The 22,956-nt window shown below is 39.6% G+C and overlaps 1 protein-coding gene across 2 annotated transcripts in view; it reads left to right on the top strand.

The window, feature by feature from the left end:
* ANKLE2 (ankyrin repeat and LEM domain containing 2) overlaps positions 1-22,464 on the top strand; it is a 28,688-nt gene extending 6,224 nt beyond the window's left edge. For both annotated transcript variants that reach the window (XM_084648883.1, XM_084648882.1), the window contains exons 3-13: positions 1,017-1,211; positions 2,772-2,965; positions 7,665-7,853; positions 8,614-8,736; positions 9,302-9,368; positions 10,038-10,219; positions 13,624-13,730; positions 14,719-14,912; positions 17,087-17,870; positions 18,964-19,095; positions 22,082-22,464. In XM_084648883.1, the coding sequence (XP_084505009.1) occupies positions 1,017-1,211; positions 2,772-2,965; positions 7,665-7,853; positions 8,614-8,736; positions 9,302-9,368; positions 10,038-10,219; positions 13,624-13,730; positions 14,719-14,912; positions 17,087-17,870; positions 18,964-19,095; positions 22,082-22,316 (2,402 nt within the window). In that variant the 3' untranslated portion in view covers positions 22,317-22,464. The remainder of the gene's footprint in view (positions 1-1,016; positions 1,212-2,771; positions 2,966-7,664; positions 7,854-8,613; positions 8,737-9,301; positions 9,369-10,037; positions 10,220-13,623; positions 13,731-14,718; positions 14,913-17,086; positions 17,871-18,963; positions 19,096-22,081) is intronic.
* Positions 22,465-22,956: the final 492 nt, after the last annotated feature.

The following is a 22,956-nucleotide window of genomic DNA, read 5'->3' as shown; positions in this document are numbered from 1 at the left end:
ATAACAGCTGGCATTCATGAGCGCCCCTACTAGATGTCACTCAGGTGAGAGAAAAATGAGAGAAATGATCTTCTCTCACTTTTTACACCACCTATTTAACAGGAACAAAAAAAGCAATCAGAAAAAGAAGCAGTCAACACTTCATTCAAAAAATGTAGGTTTTGAACTGATGGCATCAGTAGTTTTTATTACCAAGTTCTATGTATTCCTTCACATCTCATAGCCATGTGATATCCTAAGGCCTAGATCATATAATTCTTTCTTTTTACTCATTTGATGCAACCTAAAATAAGATATTACCAAATTTCTCAGTTCTAAGATGTCAAGAAAACATTTCAGAATATCTTCTGATAGAAGATAGGGGCTCTTACACTTTGAAGCAGTGGTAATTTATTCCTCCTCAAGAATGTCCTGCTCTTTATGATAAATCCAGTGTCCAACAGAACAGAATACTACTTAATAAAAAGCTTTGGACACGGTGGAAGGTTCTGTGTTGGGAAGTCTTCAAATTATGACAGAGTCACTTTTATAGTAGATCTTCCTATACAAAAGAATATTGAAAAGAATTTATGACTATTAATATGTTAGCTTTCAGTCTTGATTTGAGATATTTATATCTCACTTGGTGAAGATGGTAAGTCATCTTTTTAAAGAGAGAGTGATGCTCTTGTGCTATTAATACCATTGCGTCTCTCCCTCTAGCAAAAGTTCCTGAAAATATTGCAGTGACACCACACATTATGTTCCATTCAATCTGGCACTGGTTGGAAGTGATGAAATTCTACCTATCTAGTTTTAGAGGTTAAAATTTATAAAGGTCACTTGCAACACTAGCAGGTATGTTCTTTATTACAGATTGCATCTAGTATACCATGTTTGGTAGGTAAACACAATGTGGGAACAAAGCTTGAAGGGCAGTTTGAGAACTTTGTAATCTGATTTCCATGATTAAATTTGACCTTGAAGTGTGGTGTTATGGAGAGAGCTTAATTTTGGTTGTACTGTTTCTATTCCAGAGAAAGTGCATGTTTATGATGATAAAAAGGAAGCTCTGCAGGCTGTTAAGATGATTAAGGGCTCCCGATTTAAAGCTTTCTCCAACAGAGAAGATGCTGAGAAATTTGCAAAAGGAATATGTGATTACTTCCCATCTCCAAGCAAGTCATCCTTATCTTTATCTCCAGTGAAAATAGGACCACTATTCAACAGAGGTGAGTAAAAGCATATGTCTGTGTAGACTAAACGTATGCATCATTGTATCATAACTTTTTAGGAGGTGGGGGGAGAGTTTTGAAATCATAGAACTTGTGAATCAATCTGATAGCAGATGAGCCCTTCACAAATGTAGAGTGCAGTGTAAAGGTTTCGAATTTCTTGGAATCTTACATTAAAATTTGTTTCCAAGCTTTTCTTTAAAGTAAAGGAGATCTTAACCCAGAATTGTGGATCTTAATTTAGTCTAAATGGGACTGCTATCATTGTGTATAGAGAAATGACAGCCCATGTTTAATCTGTCCATTAACATGAGAAAAAGCTAGAAATATGCAACAGAAATCCTATCTCTATTCCTTCTATTTGAGTCTGAGCTTTACCTCAGTTAAAACACTACTCTGTCAGCCTGAGAGAGGAGAATTCTGAAGTCTCCTGCATAGTGAAGGTAACTGTTTCCTAGAAACTCAAAAGACCAAGAATTATGTTCAGAAACAAAATAAAATATATTTTTGGTACATTGGCAACTGTACCATTACTAAAAAGAAAAGGAGTACTTGTGGCACCTTAGAGACTAACAAATTTATTAGAGCTTAAGCTTTCGTGAACTACAGCTCACTTCATCGGATGCATTACTGTATCCTAAAGAATGAGCATGGAATCGGGTTGGAGTTGTGGAATCTATTGAAAGTTGGCTGTTTCTTGATTTAAGACGAAGAGAAAAAGATATTTTTATTATTTGTATTGAGTAGTGTCTCCGAGCCCTAGTCACTGTCCAGGACTCCTTGTACTACTAGGTGCTGTACAAATGCAAAAGATCTTGGCTAGATTTCCTTCCATTGTCTTCCGTTGTTTTCAGTCCAATTACCATAAAATAAATTGGTCTTATTCAGAGTTGAGTTCAGTCATGCAAAGAACCACATGGATTATGAAGCAAACTTATTGTGCATTGTTTTACTAAAGCTAACATAAAATATATTTTACACAGCCCATATACATGTTGCCTGTTGCTGTACAGACAGATGTGGTAGGATTTTATTTTTTATTTATTTATTTTTCAACCAATATTCGTTTTAATCATTTACATTTTTTAATTGGGAAGATATTTTAAAAATCACAGTAATTGTACTGAGTTGACAAAGATTCCTAACAGCTTCTGAAATAAAATAATTAAATTTGATCATATTTCACAGTATTCTTAATTGATAGAATTGACAGCAAACGAGCAAATCGCTTACAAGTTCAACATATATTTTTAACTTTCTTTGTACATTTTGATTTTTGCAAAATATTTTTTTCTTTTTGGATGGAAACAGAGCGGCAGTGATCAGTTTCACCAATTAAAATCAAAGCCTTGAAAATCTAAGTGTATATTGTGTTATAGCAAAAAGAAATTATAGTTGTTTCCCCATTACAAATTGCTAGTATTTAATGAACAAACATTTGTGATCTTACTCTAAAAATTTGAAATTAAAAGTATATTTCAGTGGCAGAGGATATGAAAATAACATATTTTGGAGAAAATGCATCAAGAATAATATAAATCTTTTTTGTTTTGTTAGATGGCTTGTGCTCCCCTGAGACAGAAACAGTTAATAAAGAAAGAGCCAACAGTTATAAAAGTCCCCGTACTCAGGACCTTACTGCCAAACTTCGGAAAGCTGTAGAGAAAGGAGATGAAGCAACGTTTTCAGAACTTATCTGGAGTAACCCACGCTATCTGATTGGATCTGGAGACAACCCAACAATTGTACAAGTAAGAATGTTTTCCAAAGTAGAATTGGAAAAATTCCTCCTTTTCCCTCCTCCCAGCCTCAAAACCAAATATTTTTCATAGAAACAGTTAACAAAGAGCCAGACTCTTGTGTCCCTGCCCTTGTGTCCAACTGAGACCAGGACTCAACCATCCAGTTCTGTGGTCAGTGAAGCTGGGTAGCTGCAACTGGCTGTTTCTGCTGCGCTGCATCTAGTTTAATTTGATGCTTCATTTAGCTCATTCTAATTTGAAATTTATCTGTTTTTGTTAACAATATGGAGTTTTTCAATCTTATTGGTTTTTGTAGTCTGATGCTTTTCTTTTTCTGTTTTTCTTTGTCAAACTAGTCAGTGGCCATCACCTCATAGTTTCAAGAATTTTTAGCTCCCATTGTCTTGGCATCTTTGCTCCAGTTCCAGTACTGGTCAGTTTCATTGTTGTATGCTCTCAATTTAAAACTCTGTGCTCTTTCTCCTTTTGGAGCTTGTATCAGCTCTTGATTTTAGTCTGCCAAATGATGCAGTGGGCTTTGCATCAACAGCTTTTCTTCCTCAATTTTTAGAATGTGGAAGCATCCAGGGTTTCAAGAAATCTTGAATGCTGTCAGATACACTCTCTCTGATCTCTGCCTTGTAAAAAAAAAAAAAAAAAAAAAAAAACACTAAGGGCAGGAAGGAGGCAACCTTAACAGAGAGCTAGATGTGGGAGGACATGGAAAATTACAGTAGGGTCATCACAGCAACGAGTGAAATCAGTGAACGAACCTGCTCAACATCTTATATGTCTAAACATAAATGGAAGGAGTATAGGGAATAAACAGGAAGAACTGGAAGTATTCCTACATAAGCTAAATTATCACTTAGTTGGCATTGCAGGTACTTGGGATAAGTCTCATGACTGGAATATTGATATGGAGGGATATAGTTTTTTTTCAGGAAGGACAGGCGGGTTGGGGAAGGAGGAACTGTTGTGCTATACATCAAGAATATATACATTTGTTCTGAGGTTCAGGAGGAGGTGAGAGGCAGATCAGTTGAAAGTCACTAGGTCAGGGCTCTCACAGGAGGCTGAACTTGATGGCCTCTCAAGTTCCCTTTCAGCCCTATATTTCTATTATTCTGTAACTGGAGTGGCTGTTAGATTTTTTTCAAGTACGTCACCATGAGCAGTCTTTTCCTATAGAAAGCTCTTGAAGATCCTGCTGGCTGAATCCTGATACTTCCGTAAGTCAGGATGAATTTGTAGGCTATTGCTAAGGTTAGGTTAAGATTTTGTCATGGTTATTTTCAGTAAAGTCACAGACAGGTTGCGGGCAATAAACAATAATTCACAGGAGCTGTGACCAGTCTGTGACTTACTAAAAATAACAGGGGAGCGAGGGCTGGGAGAGGTGGAAGGAGGAATGATAGCTGGAACCCCATGTGGGGGAAAACGACAAGCCCCAGCTATACCACCACGGGTGGGTTCACAGCCCCGTCTCCAACCTCTGCTGCTGCCATGGGAGGAGGTGGGTGGCGCCCAACTCTGGCTGTAGCTGTGGAGGATGAAGGGGGATGCACAGCCATGGCTCCAGCCCCTGCTGAAGCCATGGTGAGAGGTGGGGCATACAGCCCTGGCTCCTGCCACAGCTGCAAGGGGGGCATACAGCCCCAGCTTTCGCTGAAGACGTGGGTTGGGGATGCACAGCCCCGGCTCCGCCCCCTCCGCTGACAGCTGAGTCACGGAGGTCTGTTAAAGTTATGGAATCCATGACCTCTGTGACTAAATCGTATCCTTAGCTGTGGCCTTGAATGACCTAGAGAAGAGTCATAGCTGGGCTTCAAGGTTTGGGGGAGTTTTTGGCATCATTCCAATGGAATAGGGCTTAAGTTGTCCCTGAACAAACTATAGGCACCCAGCTAGACATGATGAATCACCGTCACCAAAACAGGTTAAGGTGGTGTCACTTTTGGTGTTTTAATGTGCTACTGACTTCCTTGCTACTCTGGACTTGCCAGTCTGGTTGACGTTGACTCAAGTGAGTCATTGCCTCTGCTGAAGAAATAAGTTTGATCGACATCAAGAGGAACCTATTTGATACCTACTGTGCAGCATTTTCTGCCCTAGATGCTGAAAGCAATCAGAGAAGGCATCCCGTTAGCCCAGTTCTGTTGTGGCTGGTGTATTCATTTCCCAGAGCAGAAGGAAATATCGATAGGCCTGCTGTCTTTGTTTAACCAGATTGCTTCTCTCACGAGTTTTTCCATCCACTTTAGTACAATGAAGTAGTGTTGCAGTGTTGACCATGGGAGTTCAAAGCAAATGAATGTCAGGGTCTCTGCCCAGGATGACAGAGGGCAAATGAGTTAAAGCAGTGAACACCAGTACTATTGACAGTCTGTGCCTTAGGCCTTTGTGCAGCTGATATCCGTGTAGGCTTTGGCAGCCTTGTGCGTCTGTCCCTGGTATTGATGCAAAAGTTGATGATGCCTGCTGTAGGGGACTGAATGACGTGCTATTTGGACACAAGATACAGGGAAGTTGTCTGAAGCTATGTACATCTACGCTAGAGAGAGAACGCTAATGGAACACAATGACACTATGAAATGAACCCCAAGGTAGGGAGAGACAAAGTAAAGTAAACTGAATCTGAAAACAATTAGCTGTTAATATAAAGAACCAGTGTAGTGAAGGTGTGCACAGATCCAAAGTTCTACACCAACACTAAAAATACCTTTGGAAGCTCTTTCAATGTAAGGATTAAACTAAGGGGTTAGGTATTGCAGTACTTAATACATTTTTACTTTTTGTTTTCAGATCAGAACTGTGTGTTTAAAATCCCTGCTTGGTATCTTAATAAGTAACCAAACTCTTAAGCCATTATCTGTAAGAGCATTTGTAGGTATGGCTTTCCTTAAAGAATGTTTGATTCAATTACCAGAATACATAAAATGAGACCTATACTTTTCCTAATATAAAAAGTGGACTTAGGATTTTAAAATATTCTTTATTTTTGCTAAGAAGTCCTCTCAGTTCATAGTACTAGTTAAATTTTAATGTACATGGACAGAAAGCTAGGAGCAGAGTTGAATTCAAGCCTGTAGTAGTATGAACACTTAAAGATATTGCCGAGAGAGTAGTTCTGTTAGAACGGGATCTAATGTAAGTTGAAAGCAAACAGAAACCTGAGAATTCTCTAACTTTCCCTAAGTATTCTGTTCCCTACTTTTTCCCTTCATGCATTATTAACCTGCAGGATTTTTTAAAATGTTGGACGGTTGCTTAACTATTTCCTGAAATAAGAAGTTTGCAGTTTTTTGCCCATTTTGTTTTACAACTACTCCAAAGAGGCTGGAGTGCAGAGGTTGAGTACAGTGTCTGAGACTTGGGTTAGCTTTATATCATTCAATTATGATGAACTCTTATCAACCATGTACAGTAGTATTAAGGAAGGCTGGAATTACTTGAAACCCATTAAGTGGAATAACTGTTTGTAACATAGGGCAAATGCTGGATCATTAAGAAGTCCTTGTGGCGTCTTGATGAAGCACTACTTATATGGTTTCCTCTCTGAAAAAAATTGCCAAAATGCAACTCTGGACCCACAATCTTTAGAACTGAGGAGATTTATCAGTAGGCTGACACTTTATCAGAGTGAATTTTATATGCAGTATACAGTAAAATCTGTAGTATGTATAGCAAACTGAACTTTAAATTTATGGCTTTAATTTTCTCTTGTTGAAGTGATTATGAAGCTCAGTATGTCAGGTGATACTTTGGTGCTCCTTTTGAAGGTATACTGGCCCCTTTCTCTACTTAAATCTGTCCTAAGCATTTAGTGGGTTTAAGGCCAGAGTACCGTCAGCTGTAAGGATAACTTGGATAACTTTAAAATCTTACCAAAATTGTGCAATATGCCATCTTAAAAATGTTTTCATACTAATTTTTAAACTACAGTAAAAGCTTTTAGAACAATCATGCTGGAAGAACGGGGGCTGCCGGTAAATTAAAAATGCCGGTTAACTCAGAGGGAGGGGTTTGGAGTGTGGGGTAGGGGCGTGGGAGAGGCTGTGGGGCATAGACTCTGGGAGGGAGTTTGGGTCCAGGAGGGGGCTTGGGTTGGGGTGTGGGAGGGGGCTCGGGGTGCCAGGTGGGGGGGGCACTCTCTCTTCTAGCCATTCCCCATCCGTGCTGCTCCTGGTGGAGGCATGGCCAGGCAGCTCTGTCTGCAAGTGCCACCCCCCACAGCTCCCATTGGCCATGGTTTCCCGGCCAATGGGCTGGGAGCCACAGAGTCAGCACTCAGGGAGAGGGAATGGAGACAGCATGCCTGCAGAGCCGCCTGGCCATTCCTCTACCAGCAACAGCAGAGACAGGGAGTTGCCTGAGCTTAGTACCCCGCATCTGGCACCCCTCAGCCTCTCCCACACCCCAGCCCCCTGCCAACCCTGCATCAACAGCACTATAAACCAGACTTTCAGTGCAGATCAGAAATGCTGGTTTATAGAGTTTGCCGGTTGGTGAAGTGCCGGATAAAAGAGCTTTTACTGTTTGTTTTTTTGCTTTAAGGAAAAATTTTCCAGTAACAAAAAACAAATCTAAAAATAAGACTGAATGATACCCCCATAGTTAGTTTTTGCTGTCAAATGAGTTAAGTTTAGCAAGGGAAGCAAGCTGTTTAGATTTCAAATGGTTCTTAATGTTTGTGTTTTATTTGCAGGAAGGGTGTAGGTACAATGTCATGCATGTTGCTGCCAAGGAGAATCAAGCTGGCATCAGCCAGTTGCTATTAGACACTTTGGAAAATCCTGAATTTATGCGGCTCATGTATCCAGATGATGACGAAGTAATGTTGCAGGAGCGCATTAGATATATAGTTGACCTTTACCTTAATACACCGGATAAAATGGTGAGAATTAAATGTCTTCTAGGGCACTCATTTGTTATGAAAGGAAGAGCATGAGTGGCATGGAGCATTGTCACTTCTAAAAATGATTAGGGGTTTGGAACACATGACTTATGAGGAGAGGCTGAGGGAACTGGGATTGTTTAGTCTGCAGAAGAGAAGAATGAGGCGGGATTTGATAGCTGCTTTCAACTACCTGAGAGGTGGTTCCAGAGAGGATGGTTCTAGACTATTCTCAGTGGTAGAAGAGGACAGGACAAGGAGTAATGGTCTCAAGTTGCAGTGGGGGAGGTTTAGGTTGGATATTAGGAAAAACTTTTTCACTAGGAGGGTGGTGAAACACTGGAATGCGTTACCTAGGGAGGTGGTAGAATCTCCTTCCTTAGAAGTTTTTAAGGTCAGGCTTGACAAAGCCCTGGCTGGGATGATTTAATTGGGGATTGGTCCTGCTTTGAGCAGGGGGTTGGACTAGATGACCTCCTGAGGTCCCTTCCAACCCTGATATTCTATGATTCTAGTAGCAGAAATTATCAGGTTGTGTCCTGATTTGTTTTTTAAAAATCTTTTTTTTTTTTTTTTTAAAGCGCCCCGTAGATTAATCATGGTGATGGCTCTATTTTTAAAATGGGAAAAAATAAAATAAAATAAATATATGGGTTTGGTCACATCATGCTTCCAAATACATACTAAGTCTGGGTAATGAATGAGAAGCTGGGAATGTTCAATGAAGGTATATGTATAATTTTTTTTTCCTGTGTTGTAGGTATTTGATACTCCATTGCATTTTGCTTGCAAGTTTGGGAATCTGGATGTGGTTAATGTGCTTACCTCACACCCAGACATTGTAAAGAATCCAAAAAACAAGTATGGTCAAACTCCAGCAGAAGTAAGTTTTTCCGCATCGGGTGCAGAACTGTGATGATTGCAGTTGGACATCAATACAATTTTTGATTTTTAGGGTTCAAGCACAGATCCCCTGACTAACGTCAATAGATTCTTGCTTGAGAATGTCAGGTTATTAGGGTTAGAATATACCATCTCTAGTGCTGGAATAAATTTGTAGTATTGATTGCATCTGGGGGAAGGTTCTAGTTTGTGGCTCCCTAGAATTTCCTACCTCCAAGTTGTATTACATTTAATGGCCTGACCCAACCTGTGGACTTTAGATTTGAATGTGAAAGCTGCAAGTTTTGATTTGGTGCACAGTGTTCCACATTGGTGGAGGCGAGTCATACGGTTCTTACTGGAATGTTGACAGAAAACTTATTTATAGGAAAGTCTGAAATGTGTTTCTGGTTTTAAAAAAAAAAAAAAGCAGTTTGCGGGTGGGTGGGTGGGTGGTATGTCTGAAGGACCAGGGGACCCTTTTGTTTCCAAAAAAGACATGGGCGTGGGAATTACAAGATAATGTTGTGGGCTTTGCTAACTAAGAGTAACATTTCTTCTAACAGGTAATCTGTGAAAGAAATAAAAATAAATCGGTGGAACTGAAAGAGAAAATAAGAGAATATTTGAAAGGTTTGTATTCAGAGATTTAATATGTAATCTTCGTTGTGTATACAACGTCCAAAAATGTTAATTTGGTTGTCATTCTGTCTTATACTTTCATATTTATGTTTAGTAGTGTTCCTGTTGACCAGTTGCCTTGGTTTTGATATAAAGGGCTCTTACAATGAGAGAAACTGGATGACCTGTTGATCAGTATTTAGAGATTATAGAATAGACAGTAATCCTCACACCCTTGTGAGGTAGGTACTATCCTCATTTTACTGATCAAGAATTTGAGACAGAGATTTTAGGCTACTCAATTACAAAAGGCTGCACAGGGAATCATCATAAAGTGAGGGATTCATCTTGTTTCCTTGTGGTTGTCCTTAAATGCCAGATCTGTGGGTGTAAGTTTTTGCAGCATGCAGGTTTTGAAAGTGCTAAAGATCCTCGGGAAGCAGATATGTCAGTACAGCAATTCCTTCTTTTGTGAGAAAGGGACCTAAAATAAAATCTTCAGCATTGAATTGGTATTAGAAGCAGTGAGTTTTATTAAAAGATGAAGACTTTTTTGCTAGTGAAATTAAGTCAAATTTCTAGTCATGCAGATATACTGACGTTTTAAATAATTCCAGAAAGAGGCAGCAAATTAGTGTAACATTGGGTTCTTAAAAAAAAATCATATCATTTTATTTTTAGGTCGATATTATGTGCCACTATTGCGAGCGGAAGGCAATTCCTCATCTCCAGTGATTGGTGCACCTTGGTCACCTGATCAGTCAGATGATAACCCCCTTACATCTTTACCTAAACACAGTGGAAGCCCCAAAGATCCAGTCTTGTCAGTGAGAGCTTTTGCAGGCCCAATGACTCCCTCCAAGGTAAGGATATAATCAGTGATGAGCTGCCAAAATCTTAACAACCGGTTCCCTATAAAAAGTTCTGATTTAAGGGATGTGCCCCAGTATGTATTTTTTTGTACCAACAGAGTTACCATATGTCTGTATTTTCCATATGTCTAAATTTACCATATGTCTAAATTTTAAAAATTCCTCCCAGACAGCAATTTAAGAACCAAAAAGCCTGACCTGTCCGGGAAAATACGGGTGTATGTTAACCCTGCCTAAAGTTCTTTTTTAAAAAGATGGGCCTGAAGTAGAAATGAGCTCCATTTCACACGTGTGGGTCCCCACCACTCCCTGGGGGTGTGCTAGAGTGACCAGATGTCCTGATTTTATAGGGACAGTCCCAATTTTGGGGTCTTTTTCTTATATAGGCTCCTGTTACCCCTCACCCCCTGTCCTGATTTTTCACACTTGCTGTCTGGTCACCCTAGGGTGTGCACATATGTGTGGGTCCCAGCTGCTCCCTGCCCACCTCATTGAAGCAGGTGTGCAGGGTTACTGCCCTGGGAACTGCAGGGCACCAGTGGACATGGGGCCAGCTGCAGACGGGCGTGTGGCAGGGCTAGCTGGAGGCAAGGGGGTGTGGGACTGGCTGGAGATAGGGCAGGGGCTGACTGGAGGTCTAGGCTGGCTGCGGGCAGGGCAGGGGCTGACTGGAGGTCTAGGCTGGCTGCGGGCAGGGCAGGGGCTGACTGGAGGTCTAGGCTGGCTGCGGGCAGGGCAGGGGCTGACTGGAGGTCTAGGCTGGCTGCGGGCAGGGCAGGGGCTGACTGGAGGTCTAGGCTGGCTGCGGGCAGGGCAGGGGCTGACTGGAGGTCTAGGCTGGCTGCGGGCAGGGCAGGGGCTGACTGGAGGTCTAGGCTGGCTGCGGGCAGGGCAGGGGCTGACTGGAGGTCTAGGCTGGCTGCGGGCAGGGCAGGGGCTGACTGGAGGTCTAGGCTGGCTGCGGGCAGGGCAGGGGCTGGGTGCGGCAGGAGACGGGCTGGCTGCGGGCAGGGCAGGGGCTGGGTGCGGCAGAGGTTGGCTGGATACGGGCAGGGCAGGGGCTGGGTGCGGCAGAGGTTGGCTGGATACAGGGCAGGGGGTGCGACAGGCCTGGCTGCGGGCAGGGGGTGCAGGGGTGGCTGTAGATGGGCTGGTGCGGGCAGGGCAGGGGGTGCAGCAGAGGCTGGCTGCAGGCAGGGTGTGTGGGGGTGGCTGCAGGCAAGGCGGGGGGTGGCTGGAGACGGGGCTGGAGGCAGGGCACGGGGTGCGGGGGTGGCTGGAGGCAGGGGCTGGCTGCGGGCAGGGTGGTGAGTACTTACGGGGAGAGCAGCAGGATGCAGCCCAGCCTCAGCAGAGCAGCCGGGGACCCACCAGGCAGCATCGAGAGCCCCGGGGCAGGGGAGCAGCAGCAACAGGGCTCGTGCCCAGGGCCAGGCAGCAGCCCACATAGCTCAGCACAGTGCCCTCGGCGGCCGGAGGAGGAATTACATCACTTCCTGGCCAGAGCCCAAAGCCTCAGTGCCCCCTGCAGGGAAGGCTCTAAAACCGCTTCAAAATTTAACAACTGGTTCGCGCAAACCAGCTCACCACTGGATATAACGAAGATGTCATAAAACCAGATGCTTTCCTAATTCTCTTGTGGCTTTCAAAATATAGTAATTTGAGCCCAAGCTGATGGCTCTTTCATTGGCATAGCTTGTTAGTTTTGGAGACCCCACTGAGGGTTCAGCATCATTGCTTTCCATGTTTTTTGTGGGGGGCGGAGGGAATTTTTACCATGCAGAGAAGGGGTGGTGGTATGTTTGTATGTTTTTTGGAACCCTCTTAACAGATTATTGTGGAGCTTTGGTATCTGAGGAGGCTGAGTGTATCAGGAAGTGGGGAAAGGTGGTAAAAATAAAGGAATAGTTGAAAACTCTTGTTTTCCTACTGGGACCCTAGTTAAATATTCTAAGACGAAGATGACTCTTGATGTATCTTCTGGATCTGTACAGTCCTTGCACATAAGTGCCCTGGTTTCCCCTGCCTGAAACTAAAACTGATTTTAGAGGTAACTGTTAAGCACTTATGAAAACATATAGCTAGAAATGGCAAAAGATCTAGCATATTCTAACTAAAAACTGATATTAAATGTTTGAATCAGTTTATCACCACTTAATCTTGCTAGAGTAGACTAGTAAAATGTTTATCCAATTGAAAAAATAATAAATCCTAATGGAATTATAGGAAAACATAATCGTTATGATGGCAGGTAAATATTAAGGTATCTTTAATACAAAAATTGTTGTCTACAATTCAGACATTTCATCAGTTTATTATCTGAACGTATTAGTCTGACACCTTTAGAAATACTAATTAACATGTGTAACCCTTCTGGCAGGTGGTGTCACCAGCAAGATGTACCACTGGTATGCGTGAGCTGTCTGCTTTCCATCTGTTGATGAGCTAGAGGAAGTGTCTTAACTCAAACTAGTGTCTTACACATGGTTGAGAGCTTTTTCCTTTGACACTTTATGACCACTTGATGTGTCAGGCTTATTGAGAATGTGTTGTTTTCCCCCTAAATAGCCTTTCTTGATTACATTTTTACTTATTCATTTAAATTCAAAATTTATACTCTTTGAAAACTTGTGGAGTTGTGACATAAAGACAAATAATGCATTATTTTAGGCACAGGCATATACCCTTAACCGTCTAAATGTAGCACTCAGCTATTAATGTTGGCTGGCTCACATGTAATGAGATAAAAATGTAGGTGAGTTTAGAGAATTAACATTTTAGAAACTAAAATTGTATGTCTTCTGTTCTCTGGTGTGCACCAATCAATAGATTTCCTTCTGTGCTATTTCCTGGAAAATAAATTCAATAATTAATGTAAATAGCTTAGGTATACAAGGCCTTAGAGAAAACACACTATCTTTTTAAAAAAAAAATCCTCCAAGGAAGATATATACACCACCTTATAGCTACAAAAGAGATTTCCATTTGACAATTACGGATAATCTAGAAAAGTCAGTCAAACCCAATATGTGACTTGCTGTAGTACAGAAGTTGGTAATGGAAGCTTTAAATTGTGGTAACTCTTCTCATAGTTATGCCTAATATCACTTTCCAGATTGGTGCTTATGAGACCAATTGTGTACAGCAATAAACAAGTCTGTTGGGGTGAAATTTTGTGTCTAAAATGAAAGACATAAGTTATAAGTGGTTATAGTTGAGCAATGTATATAGCTAAACTTGAATTGTATATATGCAACTGAAGAACAGCTAAATTCGTCATTGAACAACCTAATGTGTGTCTGAAGCAAAAAAGCTTCTAGGTAGAGAGGCTTTAGCTGCAGTGTACTTAAAGGTGCATGTACTTTTATTGTCTACATTCTGAATTTGTTTTGAAGGCAGAAGAATTTCGCAAGCTTTGGAAAACTCCACCTAGAGAGAGAGCAGGCTTCTTTCACAATGTCAGGAAATCCGATCCAGAAAGAGGAGTTGAAAGAGTTGGAAGGTACTAAGAAAATCTCAGCATGAAAGAAATGTGTTAGCAATTAGCCAGAAAATCATTTAAAAAAACTCCATCACTAAAGGCACATTAATGGTTAACATAAGAACAAGCTACATAAAGCAAAAATTCTTCTACAAACATTTTACAATGTATATTTTGTTTGGGTCCTTATTGTATTTTTGTGTAAATAAAAAATGCTTTCACTCAAAAAATGACACCCATAGACCTTAAATTCAGAAGGGACCATCATGATTATGTAGTTCTGCACATTGTAGGCCACCTATTTAACTACAGTACTTTGGAAGGGGAGAAGAAATACATTTTTTAACTGTTACCCGCATTATGTCCAGACCTCTTTTCTCAAACCCCACCCACTCTTCTGCCTAATTTCTCAGAATATTTCAGATTATGAAGAAAGCCAATTAATTTAAATTGGTTAGTCTCTAAGGTGCCACAAGTACTCCTTTTCTTTTCACCTTTGTAAAAGGTGAATGTGGGTATGCATGGATCCTCACCACAAAAGATAGATTTTCTGTGTTGTGGTAGCACGCAAATGTAAAAACTTTTAAAGCATCTAAGCTTGTTTAAAACAAGGAGTGGCGTCTATCTTTTTCTTTAAAATTACCCTTTTTCTGAAAAATGAAAAATGTTGATTGACTTCAACTAAGAAGTGCCTATGCCAGTAATTGATTCATTTCTCCACCTGATGCCTAGATGCAGTCATCTTAAATCACAATCTGAGGCATTTTTACGATTAATAAGTAAAGCTTTAGGATTACTAAAAAGGAAAGAAATTAGAGATAACACCTGATGTGTTATGGAGAGGGATACATATTATTGCTGATGCAGAACTTGGTTGTTACAGAATTCTTACATGTGTTTCACAATTTCAGAGGCTTAGAAATAGCTGATAAAACATGTTCTTTAAATTTATTGTCATACTAATATATTATGTCTTCACAAATTATTCGTTTTATCTTATTTATTGCAGGGAGTTAGCTCATGAGCTGGGGTTCCCGTGGGTTGAATACTGGGAATTTCTGGGATGTTTTGTTGATCTGTCTTCCCAGGAGGGGTTGCGAAAATTAGAAGAATACCTGAGTCAACGGGAAATGAGCGAAAAGGCTCAGCAAGAAACAGGAGAAAATGAAACCTGCAACAGATATAAAACTCCACATTCTTCTGGTAAGAAAAGAGCAAACATTATTGTAAACGATTTACTTTAAGAAAAAACTGTGAGCAGGGCTTGGAGTTCACATTTAATTAATTTTTTTTTTGAATTGCAGATATTAATCTGTTACTCAAATATTCTACTTTCAGTGTAAAAACATTAATTTAGAGAAGTGTGGGAGGTTACCAGATCATATATCATTAAACACTCTCCATCTTGCATGCTGTTGTTCACTAGATTACAGATTCTGGATTGAAATCTTGGCCTCTTTAAAGTCAATGGCAAAACTCTCACTGACTTCAGTGGACCAGGCTCTCACTTAGAATGTTTGGGAATTCCTTTGTGAAGTACAGTCAACATTCTAAAACAGAAATAATTCTATCCAGTTGTAGGCAGAGGAGACACACTAACAAAGGCCTAAATCCAAACTTTTTGTATCAATTTAATGGGTTGCAGGTCATAACTCAGAATTTCCGTTTCACAGGAAATGCCGATGCTTCAGGATTTGTTTTTGTCCCTTACTGGAACAAAACTAAACATTTTTTTTTTTTTTTAAATTTCCCCAAAAATGGAAATTCGCAGGTGGGGGAGGAAATCATTCTAAAAATTTGGTTTTGGAAAATTTTGGGTTTTTTCCTTTTTACATTTTCATTATGTCATTATTAAAGTGTAGTATGACATCATGTCATTATGACAGTCATAATATTCTATTTTTAAATATTAAGGGCAGCTGTTTCAATCTATATGAAGTAACATCTTTTCTTATTGCCTAGATCAGTGTCTCCTGTTTGTTGCAGTGTAACTGACATTTTGTCAGTGTTTAATTAAAACACATTATGCTATGACTTTGACCTATCATGAAGTAATGTAAATAATATAAATATAATATAAAAGTGAAAATAATTCTGAAACAAAATGAAATGTGTTTTATATTTTTCCAGAAAATTTATTCTTGCAGTAATTTTCTTTGTATTGTGAAATTGTATCAATTTCATTTTGGTTTTGTCGAAATGACATTTTCTGATGGATATCTGTTCTGACACAGATTTTTTTGACCAGCTGTAAGCACAGATCCCTTTTCAAAGTGGTTCCCCATTAGGGAAGTATTTTTCCTGTAACCCAGGTTATACAAGTCTCACTGCACAAATTGTTCCCAGTTTCTCTTTTAATTAGTTTGAGTGGATGCACACACAACCCAGCCCTACAGAATTTCTCCTCTTACTAGTTGGCTGGTGGTGTGTTTAATTATTTCTATCCAAATAAACGTGTATGTGAAGCGATCCTATGCTAAATCTTCAGAGGAGCATGAATATGGCAACTGGTTCCCCAATGTACTTAGAGAGGTGGACCTGGAAACAAAGAGCTGCTTTTGCCATTTTTTTTTCCCTTTAACATCTAAAGTCCTGTATTCTCAAACCAACAGACTTGATGCTAAAGCAGATACTTTGGTAAAATTCCTAGCTTAACCATCGACCAAGTCAGTTGCAGTAAAGTAAAGGGTTTGTCCAATGTTAAATTTCTTTCTCAGACACGCTCCTAATGTTCTTAACATAGAAAAAGTGAATGCTTTTTTGTCTCCAACAGTAAAAGGTGGGTGTACTCTATCAAACTCCTGTGTACTTTTCAGTAATCTCTAATTGCAATATTGTAGTAGAAATAGGATCTGCAATAGTTTATGTGCTCACCTAGGTCCATGTTGCAGAAATAAATACATTCTGTAAAGTGTATATCATTGCCTGTTGTTGAAAGAGGACTGTATATATTTAGGTACCTATTGTAACTTCAGTGGAACCTCTGGTATGTAGGAGGACATGGCAAACTTAATAGTTAGCTTACATCTATATCTTTTTGCCATCATATTCTGCCTTCTGATTTTATCTTGGAACTTGGTCTGTTTCTGTGAATCGGGCACTTTAAGTGAGAAGCACAGGAAACATCTCTCTGATGAATACGATAAAAAAGGATCATTGCAAACAAGATGTGTATATTTTTTGATGATAGGATTACTTAGGTTAACTAATACCATTACTTACATCAGATTATAAAAGGGTCTCCGTAAATGGATACATACATGCGATAATGGAATTACCTTAAACCATAAAGACCATAGATCTGTTTCTAGTTTTATCTGATAGGACTTCAGTTGTCAAGCCTCTTATTTATATCTTTTTATTAAAATTGTTTGCAGGCAAAAGTAAAAAGTGCTGCAATTCCATTTCTGTTGGAGCATTTTTAGATGAAGATGATGACGACATGAGCTTGGAAGAAATTAAAAACAGACAGAATGCAGCACGGAATAACAGCCCACCTGTTGTGTCTAAGGAATCTAGTATAGATGCTATTGGAGATTCGGAGTGTGACATACTGTCAATGGAGCACAAAGTAAACATTATAGAAACATCGGACCTCTCCATGCAGTATGAGAAGGGGGTTTCTTCCAGCAAAAATGGATTTTGCAGCCCTGTAACTAATGAGAAGATAACTAGTGACAGAAAACATTCACGTGGTGGAGAGGAGTGCCTTATATCCCCAGTCTCCAATTTAATGGCAGAATTTGAAAGACTGTCTTTCCAAGATGAAGCAGTGGCAGGGGAATCTTTGGTGGTGAAATCAAACAAAATCATTGCAAAAACTGAGAATGAGAGAATTTTGGCTGAAGGAATGAGCCATGTCAGAATATCCAAGGACCAGCTGGGTAAAACCTGCTCAGCACTTTCTATGGCAAGCTGTTCTGAGCCAGCTACTACTGAAAAGCCAGGAGATACAAAATTAAGGACAGAAAACAAAATACCATCAGAAGCTGAGAGACTGTCATTGGACCATGGTATCTGGGACAAAGAGACGCAGCAGCTTGGCAGTCTTGCAGTGCAATCTGAGTGTGCTGCTTATTTGTGTCAAGAGCCCTCTTCTCAGAGATTTCTTTTGAAGACTCCACCAACAAATGAAAATACAGACAAGTTATTCCTCTTTGGGTATGAATTGGATTGATGTTTAATATGATTTTGTTTTACTTTTTTGTCCTTTGATCCATACATGCAAAACTAGTTCCACACGCTTTTAACCTTGCTGTAAGAAATTCTTCAAAAAAAGTTTCAAACACCAGTTATAATCACTTGAAAAAAGACCTCCTTAAAATGCTTTGCAGTTCCTACAGTAAAGATGCAGTCCTTTCACGCTCTCTAAAGATTGTGTATAAAAGAATTTGAGTATGAAGAAAAGAGCTCTGCGGTTTTGTTTCAGTACTAGGGTTTCAAACAGACTCCTCAGCCTGGAGCTAGCTCCTGTTCGTCAGGCAGGCTTGTTCTTGGTTATGAACCTTTCAATTAGGGATGTAAAATGTTAACCAGTCAGTCTTACTGGTAATGTATTCAGTTAAAGATTAAATGCCTAATGTGCACATTAAAAACGTTGCAGCAATTCCATTTCAAAGTGTATGTGGAACTAGGTTCCGCATTGTTTCGGGACCACTGCCATGGAACTAATGTCATAGGCGCGAAACTAAAGAGTGTGGGGGGTGCTGCAGCACCCTGTGTTTTACATGGGGTCCCAGGTGCTGGCCCTGTACCTGGGGCCCTGGCTGCCAGCAGCGGAGCCATGAATATGGGGTAGTAGCGGAGCTCCGCTTAAAATATAGGGGTGCTGCAGCACCCCCAATTCCCGCACCTATGTTGTGAACTCGTTAACGGTTACGCATTTAACAGATACAATTTTAATAGTTTAAATGCTCTTTACATCCCTAATTTCAATTAGATTAAGTTCTAAATAGCTTTCACCTTCTCAACATATATGAAACTGAGTTTAAGGATACTTTCCAAGCTTTCCTCTGATCTGACTACTAATACTGTTTTGCAGTGAAGCACATTGAATGTCCCTACGGATGGGCATTATTTCTTATATCAAAGCATGCTTGAAAACGATCCATTTGAATGTGAAGAGCAACTAATCCAGTTGACATGCATGTACCTATTAAAAACATTTCAAAATATCTACACTGGGGTGTGGGGACATTGTCTTGTCTAAAAAGTTTAACAGCTCTGTTTTCATCTAGTACCATTTATATTCTAGGGAACAACCGTCAAAGCTGGATAGTGATGTCTTAGCAGCTGTAGAAGGAGTAGAGATTGACCCACAGAAATACCCCATTACTTACAAATGGAAGAATGCTGTAAAGTCCTACTCTTCTTCTGACAGGCAAAGGTATTTATGTAAATTCAACAGAATAAGTTGAAGAGGAACAGTTTTTTAGTGTGTCTGTGGCAGGACATCTTTCGTAGCTAGAATTTAAAGCCCTAGCCTATACAAAGTATAAATAAAATGTATTCAATTCTATAGCATCTAATGTCTCACGATGCTGAATGTTCTGTTATTACTCAACACATAGTGACTGCCATATTTGCCTGTACAGTCACTGCAATACCAATTTCTAACTCATAATCATTGGTGCAATATAATACAATAATAGAACTGCTTTGGAATATCTAGATTATGCAAGATGCCATATCAAATGAATTTTTAATTTTAGATTATACAATCTAGATGTCTTCAGACATTTTGTTACCCTGCCATAGTAGATGCAGGTTTTGATACCTGCAGGGGTGTGTGTTTAGATTATGTGTATGGAAATATTCTCAATGGTCTTCTTGAAAAATATTAATAGTATGTTCTGCTAGCCCAGCAATATGAACAGTCAGCACTTCTTAGCATGACTACATATGTGGCATGAAGTTACAAATTTTATTATGAAACGTAGTTGATGTTTCTAAGTCATATGAGGATTTTTCACAAGGGACCAAAGTGGTGGTGGTGGTGGTTTGTTATATTACAGTAGTTCTTAGAGGCCCCAGCCAAGATTTGGCCCCGCTGTGATAGGTGGTGTGGAAACAGAGAGTGGAGCAGAGTCCCATGTCCCAAAGATCCTACAGCTTAAGTAGACAAGACAAACTAAGTGTGGGAGGTAAAATGACTTGACCAAAGCCATGCAACAGGTCAGTGGCAGAGCCACAGAAAGTCCAATACCCTTTCTGCCATACTGACTCCTGTTTTTTTCTCTCTTCTTTCCTTTTCTATTGGTATAGCCATCCTTATATTCATTTGAATGTGGCTGCTTAAAATGTTCCTGTGTAACATGGAAGTTTTTTCACTGAAATACTCTTTACATTTTAAAATTCTCTCTCAAAATGCATTATGTAAAAAAAATCCACTTGTTCTTGCTAACAGTCTTAGTAATAATTTGACTTACTACATTGGAACCCAATGTAAAAGCATGAATACTTCCTGGAAGACTCAAGGGTAGGAGTGGGAACACGCAACAGCCAGGCAGCTTATGATGGCGCAACTTGGAGTTAATGGGTAGTGTTGTCTGGTGGGAAACTTTGGGAGAAGAGCTGAAGCAGCAGATTTAGCGAGGAGTGCAAAAGGATAAGATAAGGAGAGGGAGAGAAGTTGCCTGCTGGCTGCAGGTGTTTGGGAGGAAGAAAGATGAGAGGGTGGCAGAAGCTGAGAGGGGCTGTTCCCCAGCCCATTTTTCTAAGATCAAAAGGTCTTATAAGTCCAAGTGGTGCATTGAAATAAAGGAGTGGCTTTTTTTCCTTAAATCATGAAGATCTGTCTTTGATTAAAGTAGTGTGGAAACAGGTTTTTGTTCTTTCCTGCTGGGTTGCCATACTGCCTGTGAGCAGTGGACACTTTTCAAACACAGCCACCCTCTTGCAGCAAAAGGCTCAGAAATGGCAATTGTAAAAATAAACTGTGTTTACAAATAAACTTCACACTTCAGTCAAGCTGAAGAAGTCCTCCCTGCTTTTTAGTAAACTTTCAGGTGTCTGGGTTGAAGAATCCTTTCTTCAAAGAAGCTGATGTATTATCTAGGAGCTTTTATTCTTATTGTACGCACTCAGTTTTACAAGAGCGTTGAGAAATTGTTTTAAAATCCTAAATCGATAATAAAATAAGTGTTTAGACTTACTACAATATATTTACATTTTAAAGCATCTTATTAAGGCAAGGAGCTATCTGCTCTTGTGTACATTGCTAACACATGGTTGGTGCTTAATGTAAGTAATAAAATATTTGGAAATTAGTGTCTTTTCATTTACTTGGCAAGAGGGAACTTTGGTCTTGCCATTTCCATTTCAAGTGTTTCTAGTGCCAACAACACCTCAATCAGAGACAGGGAGTACAGAATAATGCCCTGCTTAAGTATTCTTAGTGTCAGGAAAAATGGAACCTGGCAGTACAGGTCTGGATAGGTACGAAGAAATGGATATTCATACATTCTGAAATAAATATCTATGCGTGCAACTGAATCTAAATATGTATTATTGACTTGGAGTCTTTAAAAGCTTTACAGTATGTTTAACTCTTTCATTACTCTTTTTAAGGCTGACAGTGTTATCTTCAAAATCTATTTCTGCTTCGGTAGAAAAATATACTGTCGTGAGATTATTGTTCTGTATGATAAAATAGTAATTAATCGGTAAAACCAAAGTGAGTAATCCTGGCTCATTCAAAAATAAATATTAGAGATAATTTTATGTTTTTTAACCAAGTAAACATTTAGTCCATAAAAAATGTATTTATTATTTCTATTGCATATGGACACATTGCATTAAAAAAAAAAAAATACTGAGTCTCTCCTATGGCCAAACCTTCAAAATCACTGGTACAAAGCCTTCTTTAACCAAATACCTTGTCCATAGTCTTTTAAGTGTTGATGTGCTGAAGTGTCATTTTTGAGCTTTACAAAACAAAGATAACCTGCCATTTCTTTGATGTTTCATGGTAGGCTGGCCATCTATGCTTATGAGTTCTTAAATCTTATCACATGATCTGCCATAGAAACAAGATAATAAGCAGGTCCTGGTAATCTGGTTGGTCTGCTCAGTACCTTTCCTAATATATATCGGTGTTGAATTGCAGTTGGCCAAATGTGCACAATGTGTTTTTTATAATTAGCCATTTTGGAGAAAGAGACATTTGCTGGTTTCAATGACACATCCATGTGTGACCTAATATGCTGCACCCTTGTTTTTCTTTCCCCCCTGTCTGTCTCTCTTGATCTGTTCAGTGTTTTCTGATGCATCTCCAGCAAGCTCACAGGGTGCTAGTGAGAGCCTATTTCTCACCCCATTAAGATTGTCTGTCTGAAATATTAACCATATGGTGATTCTTTATTTTCCTGTAGTTGGCCAAGTCCAGCACTGAAAGGAAGGTTCAAGTCCCAGTCTCTTGCAGCAGGCCCACCAAATGGTTCAACGTACTCAAGAAGAAACAGTCCAGTGATGGGCAGCCCAGGGAAATATGGCAATGTTGCTTCATTTTTTCCGGATCTTGGGAGTCCTGGGCGGTACAGTCCAGTTTATGCCAACAATATCCTGTTGTTAAAACTGCATCACTTGTCAGAACCTTCTGCCCATTAGAACATAACTCATCTTCCTGGGACTTTAATTATATTTTCATTTTAAGAGTGAAGGGAAAAACTGTAGCATTGCTAAAGTGACATGAGGAAGTGTCCTTGGCTATTTATTTATCCTCATTTTGAGGACAAATAAACATTTTAAAAATTGAGTATGTCTTGACTTCATGTACTGGATAGATTACTGGTGATTTGCAAGAAGTTAGTGAAGTTAACTCTTATCCAGTAGTTATAAAACTAACAGTAGGGCAGTGACCTGAACCTTTCATGTAGTCATTTCTGCTAAAATGGTGGTGTTTGCTGTAGGCCAAATGTGATAGTCAAAATGAACCCACTGATGCATTTTTTTTCACTTGGATAATTTTGAAGCATCTTCTCTCTAACCTAGAATTCTGTTTATTGATAAGTCATGCAAGGAGTCAAATGCATTCATATTCCATTTACAACAGGAGAAAAAAAATGTTTAACCTGGGCGATTACCTCTTCCCTGTTCCAGTAAGAATTTGACTCCCCACTGCTCAATACAGAAAAGTTTGCTTATGGCCTTATTCAGTCTAAACAGTAAGAAATCTCTAAAATAAAGAGCAGCCAGAGAAACTTTTATGAGTCACTTTTCATTCTGAGGATGATAATAAAAACACATC

The sequence above is a fragment of the Lepidochelys olivacea genome, assembly GCF_965140295.1.
Source record: "Lepidochelys olivacea isolate rLepOli2 genome assembly, chromosome: 15".
Classification (NCBI taxonomy): Eukaryota; Metazoa; Chordata; order Testudines; family Cheloniidae; genus Lepidochelys; species Lepidochelys olivacea.
This window is presented reverse-complemented; position numbering and strand designations above follow the sequence as displayed.